Source organism: Populus alba, chromosome 11 (assembly GCF_005239225.2).
Source record: "Populus alba chromosome 11, ASM523922v2, whole genome shotgun sequence".
NCBI classification, from domain to species: Eukaryota; Viridiplantae; Streptophyta; class Magnoliopsida; order Malpighiales; family Salicaceae; genus Populus; species Populus alba.
The window spans coordinates 13,154,726-13,176,735 of record NC_133294.1 but is presented as its reverse complement, the minus strand read 5'-3'; the positions used below and the strand labels follow the sequence as shown (position 1 = coordinate 13,176,735).

The 22,010-nt window shown below is 30.6% G+C and overlaps 2 protein-coding genes across 2 annotated transcripts; both read right to left on the bottom strand.

The window, feature by feature from the left end:
• Positions 1-5,296: 5,296 nt before the first annotated feature.
• LOC118043690 (F-box/LRR-repeat protein At3g26922) lies at positions 5,297-9,238 on the bottom strand. The gene is made up of 4 exons (XM_035051723.2): positions 8,943-9,238; positions 7,030-8,105; positions 5,622-5,791; positions 5,297-5,523 (listed from the first exon to the last, which is right to left on the bottom strand). The coding sequence occupies exons 2-3, from the start codon at positions 8,062-8,064 to the stop codon at positions 5,633-5,635; spliced, it is 1,194 nt and encodes a 397-aa protein (XP_034907614.1). The 5' UTR covers positions 8,065-8,105; positions 8,943-9,238; the 3' UTR covers positions 5,297-5,523; positions 5,622-5,632.
• A 3,435-nt stretch (positions 9,239-12,673) lies between these two features.
• Positions 12,674-15,736, bottom strand: LOC118043692 (F-box/LRR-repeat protein At3g26922). The gene is made up of 4 exons (XM_035051727.2): positions 15,581-15,736; positions 14,133-15,125; positions 12,993-13,162; positions 12,674-12,895 (listed from the first exon to the last, which is right to left on the bottom strand). The coding sequence occupies exons 2-3, from the start codon at positions 15,108-15,110 to the stop codon at positions 13,004-13,006; spliced, it is 1,137 nt and encodes a 378-aa protein (XP_034907618.1). The 5' UTR covers positions 15,111-15,125; positions 15,581-15,736; the 3' UTR covers positions 12,674-12,895; positions 12,993-13,003.
• Positions 15,737-22,010: the final 6,274 nt, after the last annotated feature.

Sequence of the window (22,010 nt, the reverse complement as noted above, 5' to 3'; positions counted from 1 at the left end):
CAAATCCTAAATGAATTTTTAAATAATATTAGTGTTGGTTGGATGTGGAATCCATAAGTCTAAATCATCTATATTAAAAGAAAAATTCATTAAATAATGGATATTTCAAAATAAATAACTTTGTTTAAATGTTTTAAAAATGAATATTTTAGAATGAATAACTTTGTTTCTCTTCTCATATGATTTATTAGGTGGACCTTCTTTTTTTATTAATTTCGTTAGAAAGCCCATGACTTCGTATTACCATTAGATAGCGCAGGAGTATTAATAAATATTCGTATATAAATATTTCTTCAAGCCATTTTAAAAACCATCTTTTTTTATGTGGTAACTGAAATTCATATTCATAAAAATTTATAATGAATTAAATTCTAGGAGTAAAAATATATTTCTTCTATTAATTATTTTAATTATATGTTTTTTTTTTAATTTTGATGGAACTATGATTTGTTTTATTGATAGTATGGTTATTTGAATAAAACTTAAAGCAATAAAAACAAACATCCATTAAAACTCAAATGATCGAACTTTAGTAGGAAAAAAATATTTTTTTATCCAAAACTTTCTTTTTATTATTCATTTATTTCTTTTCAATTTTGGTAGATGTTGGTAGCATGGTTTTTAAAATAAAAACTTATCATAATCTATAATATATAAAAAAATTTTAAATTAAGAAAAAAGATATTTTGATTATTTGTATGAGATAGTATTAAAAGGAAAGAATAATTAATTATAAGAAAGAATATAAAAATAATTAAAAATAATATATATAATATAACAATAAAAAGCTAAAAAAAGTTATTTAAAAAGCATAACATAATTAAATATTTTTTAAAATATAATTATAATTATTTATCTAAATATAATTTATTTTAATATAAATGTTTTTTTAAAATAAAAGGGACTAAAGAATCAAGCCTATACGTTGACTAGGCATGAAAGGATGGCCACTAAAGCATGGGCTTAAGCTCGGGCCATAATTTTTTATAGGCAGCGAATGAGGTGTTGTCCATCTGTAACAACTTGCAGTCGCTAAAGGTGACTGAAAAATCAAGATATAACTTTTTAGATTCCAAAAACTAAAATTTCAACTTTTTTTCACTCCAAAACATGGAAAAAAAAATATATCATATGGACCTCTTCCAATCACAAAACACAATTTAATAGACAGGAAAACTCAAAATCAAATCAAGTCATTAACATTTTTTAGTTTTGATCTACTTTTTCTAACATTATTAATGGTAGAAGCCATATTTGTTGAGTTTCTCTTAAAAATGAATTCATGAATACTAAAATCATACTTATATATGGTCAAAATTTGGGCACTCGAGATCTTTCTCTCTAATATCCCTTTTCTAGCAACTTTCAATCTCTTTCCTCAATAAATAGGGACTTAAAAAAAAGTTCTATAATTGAAATGTCAAAGAAAAAATCGGAACAAAGTATAGAATGCCCATGCAATTTGAATAGTAAAAATATAAAAAAGTTTTTTTTATTAATATCGATTTATTTTTTTAAAATTTTTTTAACATAACCCCATAATTGTTATTATAAGGGATGTCTTAATGAGCTAAAAGAAAAAAGGTAAAATGAAAAAAAAAATATTCACCACTTATTTTTAAAGTAAATAGGAAACCTCTAACTAGCTTTTCTAAGATTCTATAGTACGAAGTTGGTTATTCAAATAAAAAATAAAACTTAGCCTAGGCATCCAACCTATGATAAATTGTTTTGTGTTTGCTTTTGAAAGATAAAGTTTTAGGTTATACTTTTTATTTTGGTTGCCTAAATTAATATGCATATGCTTATAAAAATAAAGATGAACAAAGATAAATGTTGTAGTTGGTGTAGGGTCATTCATTATGAAAAGAGAGAGAGAGCGAGAGATATGGGTCATTGGGTTTTGTCAACGCATTTCAAAAGATTTTGGTATAGGTTAATGGTGATGAAGAGTTTATTAATGAGGGTTACGGCAATAGTGGGGTTGTCATGGATGGTAATGTTGATTGAGATCCTTTTCTTTCTTTCTTTTTTCTTTCTTTTTCTAATATGTTTTTATCCCTTTTTTTATTTTGTATATCTTTGTGATCTCTTTCTTCTCTCTCTCTTTCTCTTATTTGTTTGTTTTGAGTTTTCTAGATATTTTTTAGGATTGATGTCCCCCACTTCTTTTCATATAAATTCTTTGAAAAATATATAGGTCTACCTAGCTCAGAAAAGGGGTTAAAAACTTTTGACTCATTGTAGTCCTTTACTTCCTCTGTTTTTACATCTTGGTGAGCTGATAGGAGTTGAATTGAAAAAAAAAAATCTTCACATAGTTTTATAGTAATTAAGAGCACTAATTGTTCTTTCAAATATTCTAAGTAAATGATTGGTTTTTTAATAGAAAAGATAACAATCACTTTATATATCAGACCTAAGATAAGTTGCTTCATGTTTATTTTTAATGATAAAAAGATATGTATTGTGCTTACATGCTAATAATTTACCTAAACTGATATATGTGCACTTGATACTAAGGATAAAAGACTACTAAGACATTTGGGATCTAGTTTTGACAACATGGTGTAATCCTCATTTTTAAAACATAGACATTAGATTTGAGAGAATGGTGAATGATAAATTAGGTTTCAAGCATGTTTTCTTTTATTATTTTCAAAATAGATCCTAAAGTCACCACTCGTCCTAAATCGGTCTATATGAGATCATATGAACACAATTCAAATTTACTCATCACATAAAAGTTATATGATGTGATCTAGGAAATAATTAAACAAACATCCACACATATTCAAAATTAAAACTTCATAAACAATAAGTATAAACATCTAAATTATATTTACAAACCAAGTTTCAAAAGAATATTAACCAAATTTTTATTATAAATAATATTTTTTTATAAAATCAAATGTTGGCATCTTGAAGATGACTCTATCAGTATGATAAGAGTTTACTAGATAACTAGTAAAGTGTATTAAAGTGATATTTCCTAAGACACCCTTCAACTTATAGATCTAGATTCACATAAAACAAAAATGATATATATATATAAACACACAAACAAAGTGGTGTATCAACAATATCTAGTATCTTTTAACTTTCAAGAAACATGACATGTATAAGGATTGTATTATCCCTAGGTTAACTCTTGGATTAAAAAAATCAATCAACACACATACAAGCATCACACAAAAAATAAAAAAAATAAAAAATTATTATTGTTTTTTATATGAAAACATCTAAACATCTGAAGGAAAAGATCTGTATAAAGATCTTACCATCCTCAAGTTGATTATTTGATAAAGAAAATAATCAATACACATCCAAACAAAAAATAAAAATAAAAACTTGCTTAATATAAAAATAATCCTACCATTTATTTTAAAAAATAATTGAAAACCTTTATCGAGCATAAACTCCACCACAATCAAACATATATATATATATAAGCTCAAAGTGACGTTAAACAATTACATCTTAGATAATTCTATTCCAATCTCAACATGTGGGTTGTTGATTCTAATGTTATCGCACCTTAAAAAGTAAATTTGTGATGGCTTTATACCCCCAAAGTTTCTATACAATTATACGAACTCCAATACTTTAATATATCATGAAAAACATGCACAAATAATCTTAAGTAATAAAGGGAAGGGGAAAATGTGATTTTGTTCTTAAAACATAACTAAAAACCATTTTGATAGTGTCGATACATGGGAATCATGCGTTAGCATATTAATAAGTGTGTGAGGTGCACAACACATGTATCTCATGTTTTGATACTATTTTTTTCTTCTTTTTTTAGGTGTTTTTTTGTTGGATTTTATGGTTAAAATGGTAGAGATGGGGGTTGTCACAAGTTTGGGATTTTTTACTTGATTTTGGGTAGAAATTAACTAGAATTTTGGTTTGATTTCGGTTAGAGGAGTTTTCGTATTTTCAACCTGGTTTTTGAGTAATGGTGGATCGATTATTCAATTTCATGATGGAGAGAAGATTTCAGAGTTGTTGGATTATATAGCTACCAGTCTATTTGGCTTGGGAAAAATGAAGAAATGACATAGTTGATGTTGTGTTTTGGATGGAAAGGATGATGGTTAAAGGCTACTATATGCACGAGGTGAAGGAGATCATGAGGTTTTGGTTAGAGTGGATGGAAAGGAGATTGTGTTGTTTGTCACGGGTTAAGGTGGTTAGTTTGGCGGCCTTGATTAGTGGTTATAAATTATCTTATGAAGCGTGGAGTTGTGGACATCATATGGGATAATGATATAAAAATACTATTATAAGTTGAAACCAACAAAAAAAAAAATCATTCTCATAAGATTATAATTCTTTATTACTAATACTATTTCTCTTGGAAAAAAGTCCAAGAACCCATAACCACACTATCTCTATCTCTCTTCTTCTCCTTCACTAAAAAAAACCATGTTTCTTCTTCTTCAGAAAACCACAACTTTTACATTGAAAAAACTCATTTATGATTTAAAAAGTAACCACTAAAGAGTAAAGATAAGGAGCATCTAAATAATTCACCCAAGCAAAATAAATTGGTTTTTAATGATCATCTCTTCTAGATGTTGGGTTAGCTCAACCCTTTACATTTGCCCCCATGCTTGTTGTTCAACATGTCCTTGAGGTATAGGATGGTGACATTGCCTTGCTAGAAGGTAACACGTAGAGCGTTGTATTTCTAGGCATAAGTTGGGTTACCTTTTAGTAAGATTATTGAGCTATATTTTTGTATAATGGGTGGCACTCTAGTTGTGATCGTACTTCAATGATGTAAGGTTTGTAGTTATGTTTGTTACACTAACATTTGATACTCAGTATATGGCTAGGAACCTCCAAGTGTTTGCTCATGAAAAATACCTTGGTATTTGCCTACTAAGTATTTGCATGGTCGTGTGATATTGTGCTTGTGAAGGCAAATATATTTGGAATGGTAGCAAAGATATAAGATGCTTGAGAGTACAATGAGTTTGTCCATGTGCATCTCTTTGTCCCCTAATCGATAACAAGTTTCAAGTTTACGCAACCTCTTATTGTCCCCTAATCGATATCAACTCCTGGCTAATTTAACAGCTATTTTTCTTGTTTAGTAGTAAGCTAGTGTTCTTAATTTGTCAATGTAAACATAGTTAAAAATTCATATGCAAGAACGACATCAACGCATCACCAAACAATTTCCTTTTTACCTTCTGGGAAAATTTTGCATTAATTGGCATCGTATGCATGGTTCTTTCTGAGCAAGTTTCAGGCAAATTTCTGAGTTCAATCATCGCTACACAGCTGAGTTCAATCAGAGTTACTCAATATATTGGATTAGCTACACAATGTTAGCGGGAAAAGGAACATCTTATATGGTATTGCTGTATGCTATAAGGATCAAGCCACGATCGATTAAAATGAAGATAACAAACCCCAAAGGAGTACCTAGGCACTTGAAAGACATTCACATGCATTTTGGTAATGGAAAGAACTGCCTTCAAATAGCTTCACAGCTTCGTGGGTTTGTGCCTAAGAAATTACAAGGCATGTTAGAGTGGAAAGTGAAGCAGATATTATTTAAGAGGCATCAACAGTAACTTTTAATGTAGAAGGAGCTGTTCGATTACCTTGGAAAATATTAGAAGCTCACTTTCAGAAAAGAAGAGCTTGTAAGAAAGTAATTCAAGACATGGGCAGGTAGAGTGACATCCTTGTGGTCAGTTTTCAACTTCAGATACTTCAAATTAGAAAATGGCGAAGGATGTTTATCTAGAGCATCCGGAACCTCGGAGAGAATCTGGAAACACGAAAATTTCATATAAAATGAAACCAGATAGGATGCTAACTAAGAACGAAACCTTAGAGAAAAACAATGAAATTAGCAATTTAGTTATTCAGTGAGCAACAAATGCAAGGTTATAAAATAACAATCTCATCATGAAACCTGATGTCGATAGATGATCATGATAACCAGTTAAACAGTGGTTGGATATAGCTGAAGAAAAAGTTGTCTTTACATGTTGACTCAGTCAGTCCGTTAGTTATTAATGATATACAGACTTGTTCTCACACGAAAGTCAGCAGCAGAACAAGAATATAAAGGATTTGATATTTCACCAAATTAAACTACTGTAGAAATTCTTTTAGCTATCTCCAACAAAACAAAAATAATTTAGTCATGGGTAAAATATGTGTGCAATGAGAACAAACACATTCTTTTAACGTGTAACACCACTTGAAAGCGATAAATACAGAAAATTAATAATCTGTTAGTGACTCCACAATACTTGAAACCAAAAATTGCAGCATAAGAAAATCCAGTTTTATCAAATATCAAAGTCGTGCAAGCCAATCAATCAAAGCCAGTAGCTGTAAACCTGTAAGGAAAAGATAGCTATAAAAGATGCATTCAATGTAAAATTCAATTATTCAAGGACATGTCACATTTCAACATTACACTTGGAGGGTCAATCAGTTGCAGCACATTACTGAGCAAACTCATAGCATTAGAAAAGTAAAAATTCAATGTCAAAAAAAGCTTCTGTCATCACATGCAGAATTTAACACTGACTTATTACAGAGTTGCAAGAATATGAACCAAACCCCTCCCTACCTCAACCCCGCGACACACAAATCCTAAAGAGTTGTTATCAAACACACATGGGCTAAAGCACAAGCGAGTGACCACACACAAAATCCTAAAATTCTTTCATGCAGTAAAGAGAATATCTTTCACCTCTTCAATATAAAACATAAATTGGTGGCACTCTAGAGAATGAAGTGGTTGTTAATGTGCTAGGAACTTTATGAAAGGTCAGCAAGACAAATCTAAATGAATGCACACAAAGAAAATCATTTTCTTAAAGATGGTCATGTAAATTAAGAATTTAACCTTCTGCATAAATCTTCAAAGTAACAAAAATGGCAAGATTCACAATATTTGTAATGTTTACATGCCATCTGAACTTCACAGCCTTGTACCACAAACTTTAACAAATAAATCTCTTAAATGGTAGAATGTTTTAATAAACGCACCTCAATGATATTCATGGATAATGTCAAAGATTTTGCACTGCAGAACTCATGAAGCATCTTGATGAGATTGAGAACAAGCCCCTGCTCGGTTTCATCTTCTTCTGAAATGTATTCATCTTCAACTACATAGAATGGATAGTTATGACTGTGATGGTATCTCTGCAAGACTACATTTACATCATCCAAAGAGGTAAGATTCACTTCAGACCAAAATAAAGGAGTGTTCCCATCAAACTTGAAACTGGTAAGCTTAGGAGCAAATAACATGACCTTGCATCCACGCATAATTCTACTATATCTCCAATTCAAAATTTCCAAGCTTTTCAGATTAAGAACATGAATATTGAAATTTTCAATCGTGTTTAAGCATATATCTTCAATTTTCAGATTTTCAAGATTCGGGCAACTTGAGAAAATCTTCCCATCAAAATTCCGGGCCCCACCAAGATGCAATGTCTTCAGAGACTGCAACCCCAAAGATTTTGGCAAAGCTATGCCACCGTCAACTTTCAATTTTAGGCTTCTCAATGATTCACAGTCAAAGAAACAACGAGGCAACACAATTGGCACATCCCAATGAGCAGTATTTATAGATATCTCTTCCACGTGATGTTTAACTGCATAATATATCAACGATTCCACCAAACTACATCGAGTATCACGAAGTATATCTAAGGAAATCTTAACAGCCTTAAGGTTATGGCGACGTACTAAAACATGATAGATAAAGTCAGTGAAATTGTTCACCTCATCGTCATAATAATCTGAATTGATTAAGGATGAAAATGTCTCAAAATTGAAGTCGAGATAGGGATGAGATTTCCACACATTCATCCATCTTTTGGACAAAACACAGGTTTGAACAACTTGCACTGCGTCCACAAAAGACAAAATGTGATGGAGAAGTACATTTGGTAGTGTGCTGATCCTGTCTTCATTGTTGTTCAGTGATGACCTCTTCCTAGTCCTTGGTTCCCCTGTTGGTTCTTGGTTATTTTGAGGTTGTCTATCTGTTTCCAGTATGATTATTTCCATTGTTAATGTGGAGAGACAAGGAGATACCTATTGATTGAGAACTGCAAATTCCACAACAAAAAGTAAACAAAGGAAGGAATGTTACGAAGTCATCGAAATTTGAAAAAGAGTTATAATTACAGTTCAGTATCCTATATTTCAAATTAACCATCACACTAAATTTTCTTGTAATTGTACTATCCAGCTATAATTATACTGCCAATATAATCTCTTGATTGGCTTAAAAATGAATTTGTTAATTTTCAGAGACTAGTTTATTATTAGCATATGTACCGAAACGTTATTTATAATAATACAGCATTTCATGCCAAAGTATATCTTTAAGAATTTCGATTCACCTTATAAACAAAATTTAATATAAAAAGTTTCATGAGAAAAAATGAAAAGAAAAAGGTATACAATTTGGATATCATAAACACAACTTCGTATTTTTCTATATTTTCATTCAAAAAAAAAAAACTCTAGGATCAATATTACTATTATATTAAAATATTAACATATATTATTTCAATTATAATATAATTTGTCATTTTTTTCTAGATAATGAATTCAAATGAGATTACGGGGTTAAAAAAACCTGATTAAAATCTATTGTTTTGAATCAATGACCTATGTCAAATTGTTTTTGGAAGAAAAAATCTTATGCTTTGCTTGGATTAAAAGTGAGTGGAAATAAAAGGAATAAAAAAAGTAAACTTCGTTGTGTGTTAAAACTATACTCAAAATCTTCCAGTTTATGTAGATACCAATGAACACATCTATCTATCTATCCATAGGCAACAACCAACAAACCCCAATCTATTACAGGCTTAAACAGTATGTGCTGAATGAATTTATTGCATTCCCATTTGAATTCAAAGGGTTTTAAGGATACCCACCTGAGAATTTCGCCGGAGACGCAACAGTTGAGGGGATTTTGAGGGATTCGTATATGTTTGTTTTGGTGAGGAAGTGTTAAAGTCGGCGGCTTTTCACTCGCTGTTTGGAGCGTATATAAGGGATCAGGGACGGGTACTAGAAAGTTAATGGTTAACTAACTCCAAATGCATACCTCTCCTATAAATTATATTTTCAAACAATTTCTCGAAGTTCAAAATACGGCAATGTTACCTTAAAACCAATCACATTCCCTTCTATGTTTTCCCGCAATTGCTTTTTTATTAGGCAAGAATATATTCGTCAAGCGCTTTCCTTGCATTTTCCATTATTTACCCAAGAAGCATGGTAATACCAATTAGCAAATGAGAAATACGTTCTAGGATTTTTGTTATTTATTAATTTTTTTTAATTAACATAAATATTTGGATCAATTTACACCTTGATTAATTTAGTAATTATTGCTAAGTAGTTGTTTTTGTATTTTTAAAGTATTTTTAAAAAAATTTAAATTTTATTTATTTTTTTTGTTTTAAATTAATATTTTTTTGTGTTTCTAGATTATTTTAATGTGCTGATATTAAAAATAATTTTTAAAAAATAAAAAATATATTATTTTAATATATTTCTCAATAAAAAACACTTTAAAAAATAATCAAAATCACATTCTCAAACACGCTTAAATCTCATGGGATGTTAAACATGCCTCTCTATTGTGATAAGCTTCCTCACAAGCTAGTGCATACTTTGCAAACACCAATATTTTTTTTTAAATTTCATAATTGATTATTTAATAACTCTTTAATTTTGTTTTATATCTCATCTCACCTGAATCCAATAAAAGCTCAACTAGAAAAAAAAATGAAAAAAAAATAAATAAATGGTCTAACCAGGTTAGTTTATCATGGTCATACCCTTGACTCAATGCAATGCAATATAGCATTGTTTTTTCATTTCACGCCATAATTTTTTTTTATCTTTCAATAATTTATTGTTTTGCATCTATGCATAATCGGGTTAGGCATATGCTAAATGACAATAATTTAATAATTTTTTAAGAGTTAAATCATGTTTTGAGCTAGACAACTAGATGAAGTTTAGATCTGTGAGGTTAAATTGATCATTCATATTTAATTCAAAGACAATTGAATCTAAAACTTAAATCATCCAAGAGATCATATAATAGAGTAGGGTAAATTCAATAAAAATAATTTTGTCTTAACTAGGTTGTTTTTTCCTAAAATTATAAATGAACAAACTTGTTCTCATAAAAATATCAGCTCTAGTAAAATCTAATATATTCACCATCAACCACGAGGGCATACATATATACATGAAATGAAGAAACACCTCCTGGAAATGTATTCCCTAAAAAGCTTTTGCAAAGGTTGTCATCACTCAAGCTTTTTCGCCCAAGTGGTTTAAAATTTTAGATGAAAAACATGTTGACCGTCCTTTTTTACGTGGATATATCTATATATGGATTCAAAGCTATATAAACAATCTTGAACCCTTGGTAATAGAACTCCTAGACAATCAGCTTCTTCATTAGAAAGCTTCATGTTATTCCTCTTTAAGCTTTGCTGTTGAAGTTCTATTCCGAAAACATACATACCATAACCTCATAAGATAATTTTCCTCCACCATGTGTATTAACTTAAGTATTTAAGCTTCATGTTATTTTATTTTATTTTGAAAAGACAAAAAAAGACCCTAACCTAAAGGCAAGCGTCAACTAGGTCCAGAAACCTCACACATGATATTTACAAAATAATAAAAATACCCCTTCATGCAACTTTATTTTTGTTGAAATCCAAGAATAATTTCGTATTTAAACTGTTTAATGCGAACCCAAGTTATTGAGTCCGGCAAACCATGCCTGTCAATGGTGCTAATATAATTTAGAAAAACCAGCTGAAGTTATGATTAAGAGAACGTTGAACGAAGCAAAAACAATTGTACAGATGAAGCAAGTTTTGGTGAATTTGGGCAACTATCAGTGTGTGGAAGGGGTTCACATTGCAAGGAAATTGTAAGAACAAAAGCTCATATAATTTGAGAGAATATATAATTTGATTGATCATTCTTAAGGAGCTAGGCAACACCTGTATTCTTGAATTTAGAAACAACAAAAGGCATCACAAAAGAAAAGCATTCAGCAAACAAACAACAAAACGATGTCTCATCAAAGGCAAAGAGTAAAGGTGCATTGCAAGAGAGCCAAGTAAATTCTTGCTGTAGCAGTCAAAAGAGGCACGTAAATGTAGCTGGAGAACAGGTTATTTAAGTTGCTGCACGCACAAAAAGCAAGTACAATCCTATTGAGGGAGAATCCCTGCAAATGAAAAGGCAACGGCCATTAGTGGTAGGGATTAAATGAATGGAAAAGGTGGGATGCGATGAAGAAGGGTACGTAGGTAAAGGTGAATCTAATGTGTTGAGGTTGAAGAAAAGAGAGAAAAATAAAGCCAGAAAGCACTTGCAAGTGATCTTCCACTGACAGAGATTGAACATTAAGAAAATCTTAAATTAATTAAGAGCCAATAATGTTTCTAAATGTGCCTTGCACCCATTGTGTAGAATAATTTCCGCTCAGTTTATTTTTTGGTGTCTGAGTAATGACAACAGAGTTAATTAGTCATGGCATTCACATCATTAAAACTTGCTGAATCTCAAGTATTAAGTCTGTGGCACCTTAAGATGAAGATAGGCGCTTTGGCCAGGTATGGTTGGGAAAACTTGCTGAATCTCTAGTATTAATTCTGAGGCTCAAAGCATGTGGATTCGGCATGGTGTTAAATTCAAGTTGTTTAGGTTTGGCATACTTGTTATATTTTTATCGGATCTAAGCTATTTTTTTCAATTTTTTGTAAGACTAAAAGTGTTCTTTTATTATTCAAGAAAAAAACCTGAAATATTCTTGTCTAACAGCCTATCCTTTTTAATCTTAGAGGCAAATAAATATTTTTATTATTACAAATATAATGAAAAGCCAAAATAACCCTTGATTAATAGTTCTAAATTTTATTGATTTTAGAGATAAAAGAGTGCTTTCATTATGTTAAAATTAGAAAATACACATACACCTCCAAACAATTTTCTAATAACACTGAGTAAAAAGAAAATACCCAAATACCCATAAACTGAAGGCTTAAATTTAAGTCACTAAAGAATAAAAGGGTAAGGTCTAGCAATCAAAGAGATTACCATTGTGCATTTTAGCTATCATTAAATAAAAAAGAAAGAAAAAACCACTAATAATTTATCACTATAACAAACCTAACCATTATATGTATACATGCAATGCATCATATGGAAAAGAGCACGGCTGCTCATCTAGTTAAACAGGAAACAACCAGATTTGGCCACCAAGAACCTCTTTATATATCTTTTTTGAGGTTAAAAGCATTATTTTTTTGTACATGAAAATTAAAAAAACATGAAATACCCTTATTCACCAACCCATTATTTTTTTTATCTTAGAAATAAAGAAATATCTTCATACTATTTTTACTAGTATCTTAGACATACTAATTTATGTCTGTACTTGCAGTGAAATTCTCATTTCATTTAGCTTTCTTAATGTGGATTTAAAAAAAAAAGTCACAAATTCAATTCACAAGAAGGGCATCATCGCATACCCCGACAATTTCCATTTTTATCTTCTAGGCAAATTTTGCATTAACTGGCATTGTATGCATGATTCTTTCTGAGCAAGTTTCAGGCAAACTGCTGAGTTCAATCAGAGCTACTCATATATTAGATTAACCATGCAATGTTTGCAGGAAAAAAAGCATCGTATATGGTATTGCTGTAGGCTACAAGGATCAAGCCACGATTCGCATGAAGATTACAAGCGTCAAAGGAGTGCCTAAGCACTTGAAAGACATTCACATGCGTATGGTAATGGAAAGAATTGCCTTCAAATAGCTTCAGAGCTTTGTGGGTTTGTGCCCTAAGAAATTACAAGACATGTTAGTGTGAAACAGAAGCAGTTATTGTTTAAGAGGCATCAACAATAACTTCGAATGTAGAAGGAGCTGTTCGGTTACCTTGGAAAATATTAGAAGCATACTTTCAGCAAAGAAGAGCTACTAAGAAAGTAATTCAAGACATGGGCAGGTAGAGTGACATCCTTGTGGTCGGTTTTCAACTTCAGATACTTCAAATTGGAAAATGGAGAAGGATGTTTATTTAGAGCTGCCGGAACCTTAGAGAGAACCTGGAAACATGAAAAATTCATATAGAATAAAACCAGATTAAAGGATGTTCAACTAAGAAATAAACCTTTGCGAAAAACAAGGAAATTAACATTTTAGTGATTCAGTGAGCAACAAATCCAAGGTTGTTGACAAACAATCTCATCATGAAACCTGATGTCCATGGATGATCATCATAACCAGTTAAAAATTAGTTGGGTATGGATGAAGAAAACAGTTTCGTCAGTCCTGTGGTAAACTTGTAAGGAAAAATAACTCGAACTCTAAATGATGCATGCTCGAATTATTGTATCTATGCCCAGCATTCCATCATGAAGAAGGAGGGAGCCTTTGAGGTTAAGAACGTAAGATGCATTGAATGTAAAATTCAATTATTCAAGGACACGACACATTTCAACATTATACTTTGAGGGTCAATCAGTAGCAGCACCATTGCCTAATTACAAAGCAAACTCATACCATTAAAAAAGCTTACAAAGCTTACGTCATCACCTGCAGAATTGAACACTGCCTAGTAGGTAAGATTACAGAATTGCAAGAATATGACACAAATCCTAAAGAGTACTTATCAAACGCACATGGGCTAACACACAAGCAAGGGATCACATGAAATCCTAAAATCCTTTCATGCATTAAAGAGAATATCTCTCAACTCTTCAATGTAAAACATAAAAGGAGGCATTTGTCAGCTAAATTAGTGGCACTCTAGGGAATGAAGTAGTTGTTAGCGTGCTAGGAACTTTATGAAAGGTTAACAAGACACATTTAAACCAATGCACACTAAGAAAATCATTTTCTTAAAGATAGCCATGCAAATTAAGAATACAACCTTCTGCACAAATCTTTAGAGCCACAAACATGACAAAATTCATGATATTTATAATGATGACTTGCCATCTGAACATCACAGCCTTGTACCACAAACTTTTGCAAGTCAATCTCTTAAATTATAAAATGTTTTAAAATACACACCTCGATGATATTCATGGATAGTGTCAAAGATTTTGCACTGCAGAACTGATGAAGCATCTTGAGAAGATCCAGACAAAACCCCTGCTTGGTTTCATCTTCACCCGAAATGTATTCATCTTCATCTACATAGAATTGATAGTCATGTCTGTAATAGTATCTCTGCAAGACTACATTTACATCATCTAAGGAGGTAAGATTCACTTCAGACCAAAATAAAGGAGTGTTCCCATCAAACTTGAAACTGGTAAGCTTTGGAGCAAATAACATAACTTTGCATCCAGTCTTAATTCTACTATATCTCCAATTCAAAATTTCCAAGCTTTTCAGATTAAGAGCGTGAATATTGAAATTTTCAATCGTGTTTAAGCATATATCTTCAATTTTCAGATTTTCAAGATTCGGGCAACTTGAGAAAATCTTCCCATCAAAATTCTGGGCCCCTCCAAGATGCAATGTCTTCAAAGACGGCAACCCCAATGATTTTGGCAAAGCTATGCCACCATCAATTCTCAATTTTAAGCTTCTCAATGATTCACAGTTAAAGAAACAACGAGGCAACACAATTGGCACATCGCGACAAGCAGTATCTATACATATCTCTTCCGCATGATGCTTAACTGCATAATATATCAAAGATTCTACCAAACTGTACCGAGTATGACCACATAAATCCAAGGAAATCTTAATAGCCTTAAAGTTATTGCGACGTACTAAAACTTGATTGACAAAATCAGTGAAATTGACCATCTCATCCTCATAATAATCTGAATTTATTAAGGATGAAAATGTCTCAAAATTGAAATCGAGATAGGGATGAGATTTCCACACATTCATCCATCTTTTGGACAAAACACAGGTTTGAACAACTTGTACTGCGTCCACAAAAGATAAAATGCGATGGAGAAGTACATTTGGTAGCGTGCTGATCCTGTCTTCATTGTTGTTCAGCGATGACCTCTTCCTAGTCCTTGATTCCATTCTATCTCACCAGCCCTGATGAATGAAAAAACATTAGAATTACTTACTACGATCCAATAAATGAGACGACGAAGAAAATAATTGTTAAAATCCATGCTTTGTTGTTCCGATTAAGCCAATTAATTTCTAAAACCAATAACCAACGAAGACTAATTGATTGATTTTACTGCATACCAATTTGAAATAAAAAATATTACCTGATTAAAATCTATTGTTTTGAATCAATGACCCAAGTCAAATTGCATTTGGAAGACAAAATCTTATGACTTGCTTGGATTAAAAGGGGGGAAAAAGAAGAAGTAAACTTCTTTGTGTGTTAAAACTAAACTAAAAATCTTCCAATTTATGTAGATAACAATCAACCATAGGCATCAACCAATAAACCCCTATCTATTAAAGGCTTAAACAGCCCGTGCTGCATGAATTTATTGCATACTAATTTGAATTTAAAGGGTTTTAAGGATACCCACCTGAGAATTTCGCCGGAAACGCGACAGTAGAGGGGAATTTGGGGGATTCGTAGAATTTTTTTTGTGGGTGAGGGAGTGTTAAATTCGGATGCTTTTCACTCACTGTATGGAGCAGCATATATAAAGGATTAGGGACGGGTAGTAGAAAGTTAATGGATAACTACAATTGCATCCCTCGCCTATAAATTATATTTTCAATCAATTTCTCAAAGTTCAAAATTAGACAATGAAACCATGTAAAGGTAATTCAGTTATAAGAGTTTGAAACTAAAAAAATTATTTTTTTTGTGATTTTATATTTGAGTCCATAATTACTAATATGATGGCCTCTGGAGAATTATATTGTCATTAACTTCAAAACCCGTAAAATTAGTCAAGAAATGCATAAACTGGTCTAGACATCCACATTAGGCTGTTTGGGAGTGCTTTTCAAAAGTGTTTCCAAAAAAATTTAAAATTTTTTTTTACTTTGAATTAATATGTTTTTGATGTTTTCAAATCATTTTGATGTACTGATCTCAAAATAATTTTTAAAAAATAAAAAAATATTATTGACATATTTTTTTGAGTGAAAAGCACTTTAAAAAGCAACCATAATCACACTCTCAAATACCCTCTTAAAAAAAAAAAAAATAAGGCAATGTTCACCTTAAAACCATCACATTCCCTTCAATGTTGTCCTGCAATCAAAAGCAATTGACAAAAAATTATTCGTTTTGTGCTTTCCTTGCATTTTCCATCATTACCCAGGAAGCTCGATGATACCAATTAGCAAATGAGATATACATTCTAGGATTTTTATTATTTTTATTTTTGGTTAATGTGGCTAATTAACATTAATATTGGAATGTTTGAATTTGTTAATAATGAAAACAGCATTAATATTGGAATGTAAGAAATAATCAGTATAAAACTTTTCTTTTAGACAAAAACAAATTATAAAAGAACATTACAAATTACAATTAAAAATACAGTTAAAACATAACGCAAGTTTTTATTATGCTACATCGTTTTCAACGTCAAAAATTTATTGTGGACAACATTGTCCCTTCTGCAATATCATTTTGAATTTCATCCCCGTACTTAATATTGAATTATTGGTATTGTTTTATGTGTTGAGATATGTTTATGAAGTCTCTAAGAGTTATTGACGTTAAATTAAATATTAATTTTATGAAATAAAATTTTAATTTGCAGTTAAAAACAAATGATATAACTAGGAACAAAGTTGAAAGAAAAACAACCTTTTATGTTTCCATTGTTAAAAGGACTTTGTGAAAAAAAGGTTGAAAATTGAATTTATTATCTAAAGTGAATGACGTGCAATTATTTGATTTAAAAACAAATTGGGTGGAAAATATGTCATCATCTAAGCATCTAAGACTAAGATACCGTTTGAAAATGCGGTCCAACTCGTGTTTATAAAAAAATTAATTTTTTTATATTTTTAAATCATTTTCATATGTTGATCTTAAAAAATATTTTTTAAAAAACAAAAAAATATCATTTTAATATATTTCTAAACAAAAAATACTTTGAATTGCAATCATAATCAGAATCTCAAACAAACTTTAATCACCTAGCCTAACCTTTTAGATTTGACTTGCTAGCTTGATAGCCTCTTTTGTTAAAGAATTTTTCCCCATCACTTTTGAGTTCAATAGTATGTATCATAGCTTTTTAAATACCCAATAAAATAAGTGGGAAGTAAAAGTTTATTACAATAAACCATTAGTTGTTAATAAAAGCCTACAAAAAACCAAGCCTATTATGAAAACTTCTTAATCTCAATTCAATAAATAACTATTGTAATAAGCATTAAAATAGGTCTATATATATATATATATATATATAAACAATTCTAATTAAAAGACCTATTGGTTATTTGCTAATAAAAAAAAAAAAGTACCAATCTAAGTCGGTTTGATTTGAATTGGTTTTCAATTCAGTTTAATTCAGATCATAATTAACATAATTAAAAAAAAATGATTTGGTTAGGGTGGTTACTTAAATGAAATATTTGACTAGTTAGGTTGTCATATTCATTTGTCACATATTGGTTGTATATAAATCCAATCATTTATTATAAGGTATTGTGTAATATACTAATATTTAAACTAAATGTTGTCAAAATAATTTTTTATTTTTTTAAGTTACTCCTATAGCTCAAACTTTCTTTGTTAATAATAAAATCATTTAAGCTTTTATGATTATCTTGTATCATTTTTTACACCACAGGTCATGCTAAGACTTCTATATCTCATAAGCTTTCATGTGATAGAAAGAAATCATGAAATTGATGTGGTGCAAAACTAATCCAATTTTATACGGGTAAAGTAGTTGCAATTGGTAATATGATAACAAGACTTGACTATATAGGTATCTAATGCTTAAATGGTGATATTAAAAAAAAAATTATATTTCACTCAAAAAATTATTTACTATTTTTAGTTTGAATTCCATTCTCTTTTTTGTCTCTTTTTGAACTCATAATGTGAATTAGAATTAAAGTTGTTATTACAATCAATGCTTGAAGACTCTTCAAAATTCGAACCTTTTCTAAGACCAAAGCCTCATCAATTTTGGTAAATTTATATCTTCATAACGACATTTTAAAATTAACTTATTAAAAAAATAAAGATAGCAATGTAATATATCAATCTCCTTGAATTATAAAGAAGGATTATACAAATTATTGTATGTGACAAACAAGAAGTTCAAAGACAATACTCTTAACAAATAAGGATGATATTAATATCAGTTACCTATAACTCATTGACTATTGTGACAAGATATCCAAGATTTTAATAAATTAGGATGTAAGGCCGAAGGAATTGCCAATACCAGAGAATTGTGTAGAAAAATAATTATTTTTAAAACATTTTGACAGCTCAAAATTATAGTCAAAGTAGTGGGAGGGAAAAACTTAAGCAATATAATTAAAAGAAACTACAAACTTCGTTTCTCATGCTCATTGCAAGCATCGATTCATGGTGTTAATGACATTCTTATGATCATAATTTTTAAAAAATAAATAGGTATAAATTTATAATAATAGAATTTATAAAGTTTACTCGGTGAAAACCTGATCTGAATAAATATTTTAAGATAATGTTATTCAAACTTTGTTTATTTCATTAAAAAAAATTAATTTATGTTTTTTTAATATATTAAAGAATGTCCAATTCATGGTGAGCTCTTTGAAAATGTCACTAAATTTGGCCCAATGTGTCAATATTAAAAGCTCCCAACTTGATCTTTTTCCTTACTTGGACTTCAAATTAAGTTATGTAAAAGTTAACTCAACGTGACCTAGTTGATTTGACAAATCGAAAGGTTTAAAAACATGATTTGACTACAAAAAATATTTCAAGATGATATCTTTTAAAAAACAATTGAGACGGTAACTTATTCAATTCATTTATATTAACCTGTCAAATTCATAACTCAAGTTAATCTAGACTAGCTTGTCAAATTAGAAACTCGTGTCATGGACACAACCATAATAAGCTCACTCAATTTGGGCCATTTATTTATTTCCTTTCCCTTCATTTATTCTCCCCTATTTAGGCCTTTATTGAGCTTGAGAGAGATCAAAATTGTGACTAAATTAAAGAGTTATAAGAGAATCAAAGATAAAAGATGTTTTGTGTGCTACAATCGCTAGTGTGTAAGGAAAGCTACTATATTAAGGAGGTGTGTATAGCCTCCTCCAAGATATGACAATGACCTTTTTTAGTATCATTGAATCATCTTGACAAGAAATTTATTGTGCGGTAACACATGATAGTGATGGAGCTCTAGTGTGAATCTAACAATCCATTCTTCTTTTCTTTTCTATTTTTCCCTCTCATTTCCTTGGTTGTCATGACTGATTTTTCCTTTTCTTTCTTATTGGGATAAAAAGAGTTGTATTTTTTCAAAACTTCTAGTTGTAGTCCCTTTACTTTGAATTCTTTAAAAAGTGAGAAATTCAAATATTTTTTAAAAAAATCAAGCACAAACTCGATGATGGGATGTTTAATGACTGCCTGTGAAATTATATGTGTTTGCACAGTGGATTGAGAACTAGTTCCCTACAACTTTCCAGATTCACATAATTTCTAAAAATTTAAGTGTTGAATTAAAATTGATTAAAAACAAGCCAACATGTTGATTTGGTGCATTGAACATTTCACTTTAACCATATTAATATCTCTTTAATTTTTACTGATGATGTGGGTTAAAATTTCATATTTTTTATTTAATTTCTTCTATCAAAATTAATTTCAAAAAGAAAGTTATTATAAAGTAATGTTTAATTCTTACAAGAATAATATCAAGATACTCAATGTTAATAATGTTTTTCTTTGAACTCTTCATCAGAGTTTAAGTAAATCATTGGATTTGCGATTTTAACTTCATTGAAATAACCACTTGGGTATATTCTCCTCTATGGCTTTTTTTTTTTCTTCTCATTTCTCAAAAATCTTTTAATATCAAACAAAATCATTTGTTAGGATGTAGATATCCAAGTTCTTTTTTTTTTTTTTTTTTGATGATCCTAGGTGTCCGGGCCAGCTTACGCGCACCACAACTAATCCCAGGGCCTACTGAACATCCTGCAAGCCCAGTAGGCAGGTAAGGCACCGCGGGGGTGACAGGCTGGTACTCTTGAGGATCGAACCCGGGATATTCACAAAGACAAGCTTTGCAGTTGACTAATGGGCTAGACCCTCAAGTGTGTAGATATCCAAGTTCTTGGTTCTCATAAACCTTGTTGTAATACTCCACTACATCCACTCCGTAATGAATTTAATGCACTCTTGTTTTATTATATCTATTATGCATTTGGTTTTAGAGTCCCGAATCAAAGAGCATAACTTTCTATATGTTGTCCTAAATCTTAGACAATCCTAATTAAGTTAGTCAATGACAAGTACTCATTAAAACGATTCTTTATTTCTTTCAAACTATTGATTGAGTTTGTCGATAGCATAAAGAATCAATGAAAGGCTATTTTAGTTGGTGATGAGCCAAACAGTAATAACTTCATTAAGTGATTTGTGCACCATCACCACATTGATCAATGAATTTAATAAATGTTCTCTTATTGATTGTCTGTCTTATTCAAAGAACTACTTAGGTATTAAGCTAGCTTAACCCTATATATTTACAACATTACTTCTGTCTTATTCAAAGAACTACTTAGGTATTAAGCTAGCTTAACCCTATCTATTTACAACATTATTTGTGTATGATAACAAGTCCTTGAGGTATAAGAGGTTTCACATTACCATGTTGGAAAGTAACTTGTGGGGCATTGTAAATTGCCTAGGAACAAGTAAGGTTGTGTACTATAATGTTGTCGAGTCAAATAATCAATTTGAGACGGTATGTAAGCCTATGTATACCTACATAGTGTGTGATCATACCCTAATAATGTTAGGCTTGCATCAATGCTTGTTAAACTAACATATGACACCCAAGTGACGGTGGCAACCTCCGTACATTCCCATCAAAGCATTTGCTCTTGGAAGATACTTCGTACTTGCTCCTCGAGTTTTTATATGAGAGATCAATTTTGTATTAACTTATTTTAAATTTGATTCAGTTCATTAATCATAATCTACCACATCATTATTGTCGCGATTCATGCTGGTTGTGTTTTTCATCTCTAATCAGATGACGTGGAAGGAGTAGTAACGCCTGATGTTCATGGTAACAGAGGTAAAAGATGCAGAGCACTTCAAGCCTGTCCATGTGCAATTGTTTGATGCTTAAGGGAGTTAAACGATGAATAACCATAGCGCGGTAAATCTAATTAAGCCTGCTCAATTAGTCCTTGAGCTGGTAATTAGTTGTTAAATTCTTCATGGCCTTGTAACTAGCCTCTGTCATAATAATGATTTTTTTTACCAGTCTATGGATTGATCGATCAATCAAATAATTTTCAAGATCAATTATGCTATCTTCGTTTCTTCCTTCCGACAACTAGGAACATAATCTCGAGCACTAGCCTCACAAAATCAAATAGTGTCTAAAATTTCAATCCTTAAGAAATATATATTGTTGTCGAAGATGCATAGTGAAAAGGAGGAAAAAGGGAAAAGAAGAATAAATATACTCCAATGCAAAAGAGCACTATAAAAAAGTGAAATAAAAAAAAATGTAAGGAAGTTACAAATTACATACAGAAACTGTGTTTAAGATATAATCATCCATATATATGTTAAAGTTTCTCATAAGAGTCTATATCTAATCTGGGAGATTATACTAAGATGGATGACTTCCTATCTTCCCTGATCAATCATAACTCCTAATCAATAATAACTCTTAGTTAATTTAACTCTTATCAATCAATTTTAGCCTTTGGCAGTGAACAACTACCGCTCCTATTTAATCAACAGGTAAATAAATATTTGCAAGTTCGACATGCAAGAACGAGAGA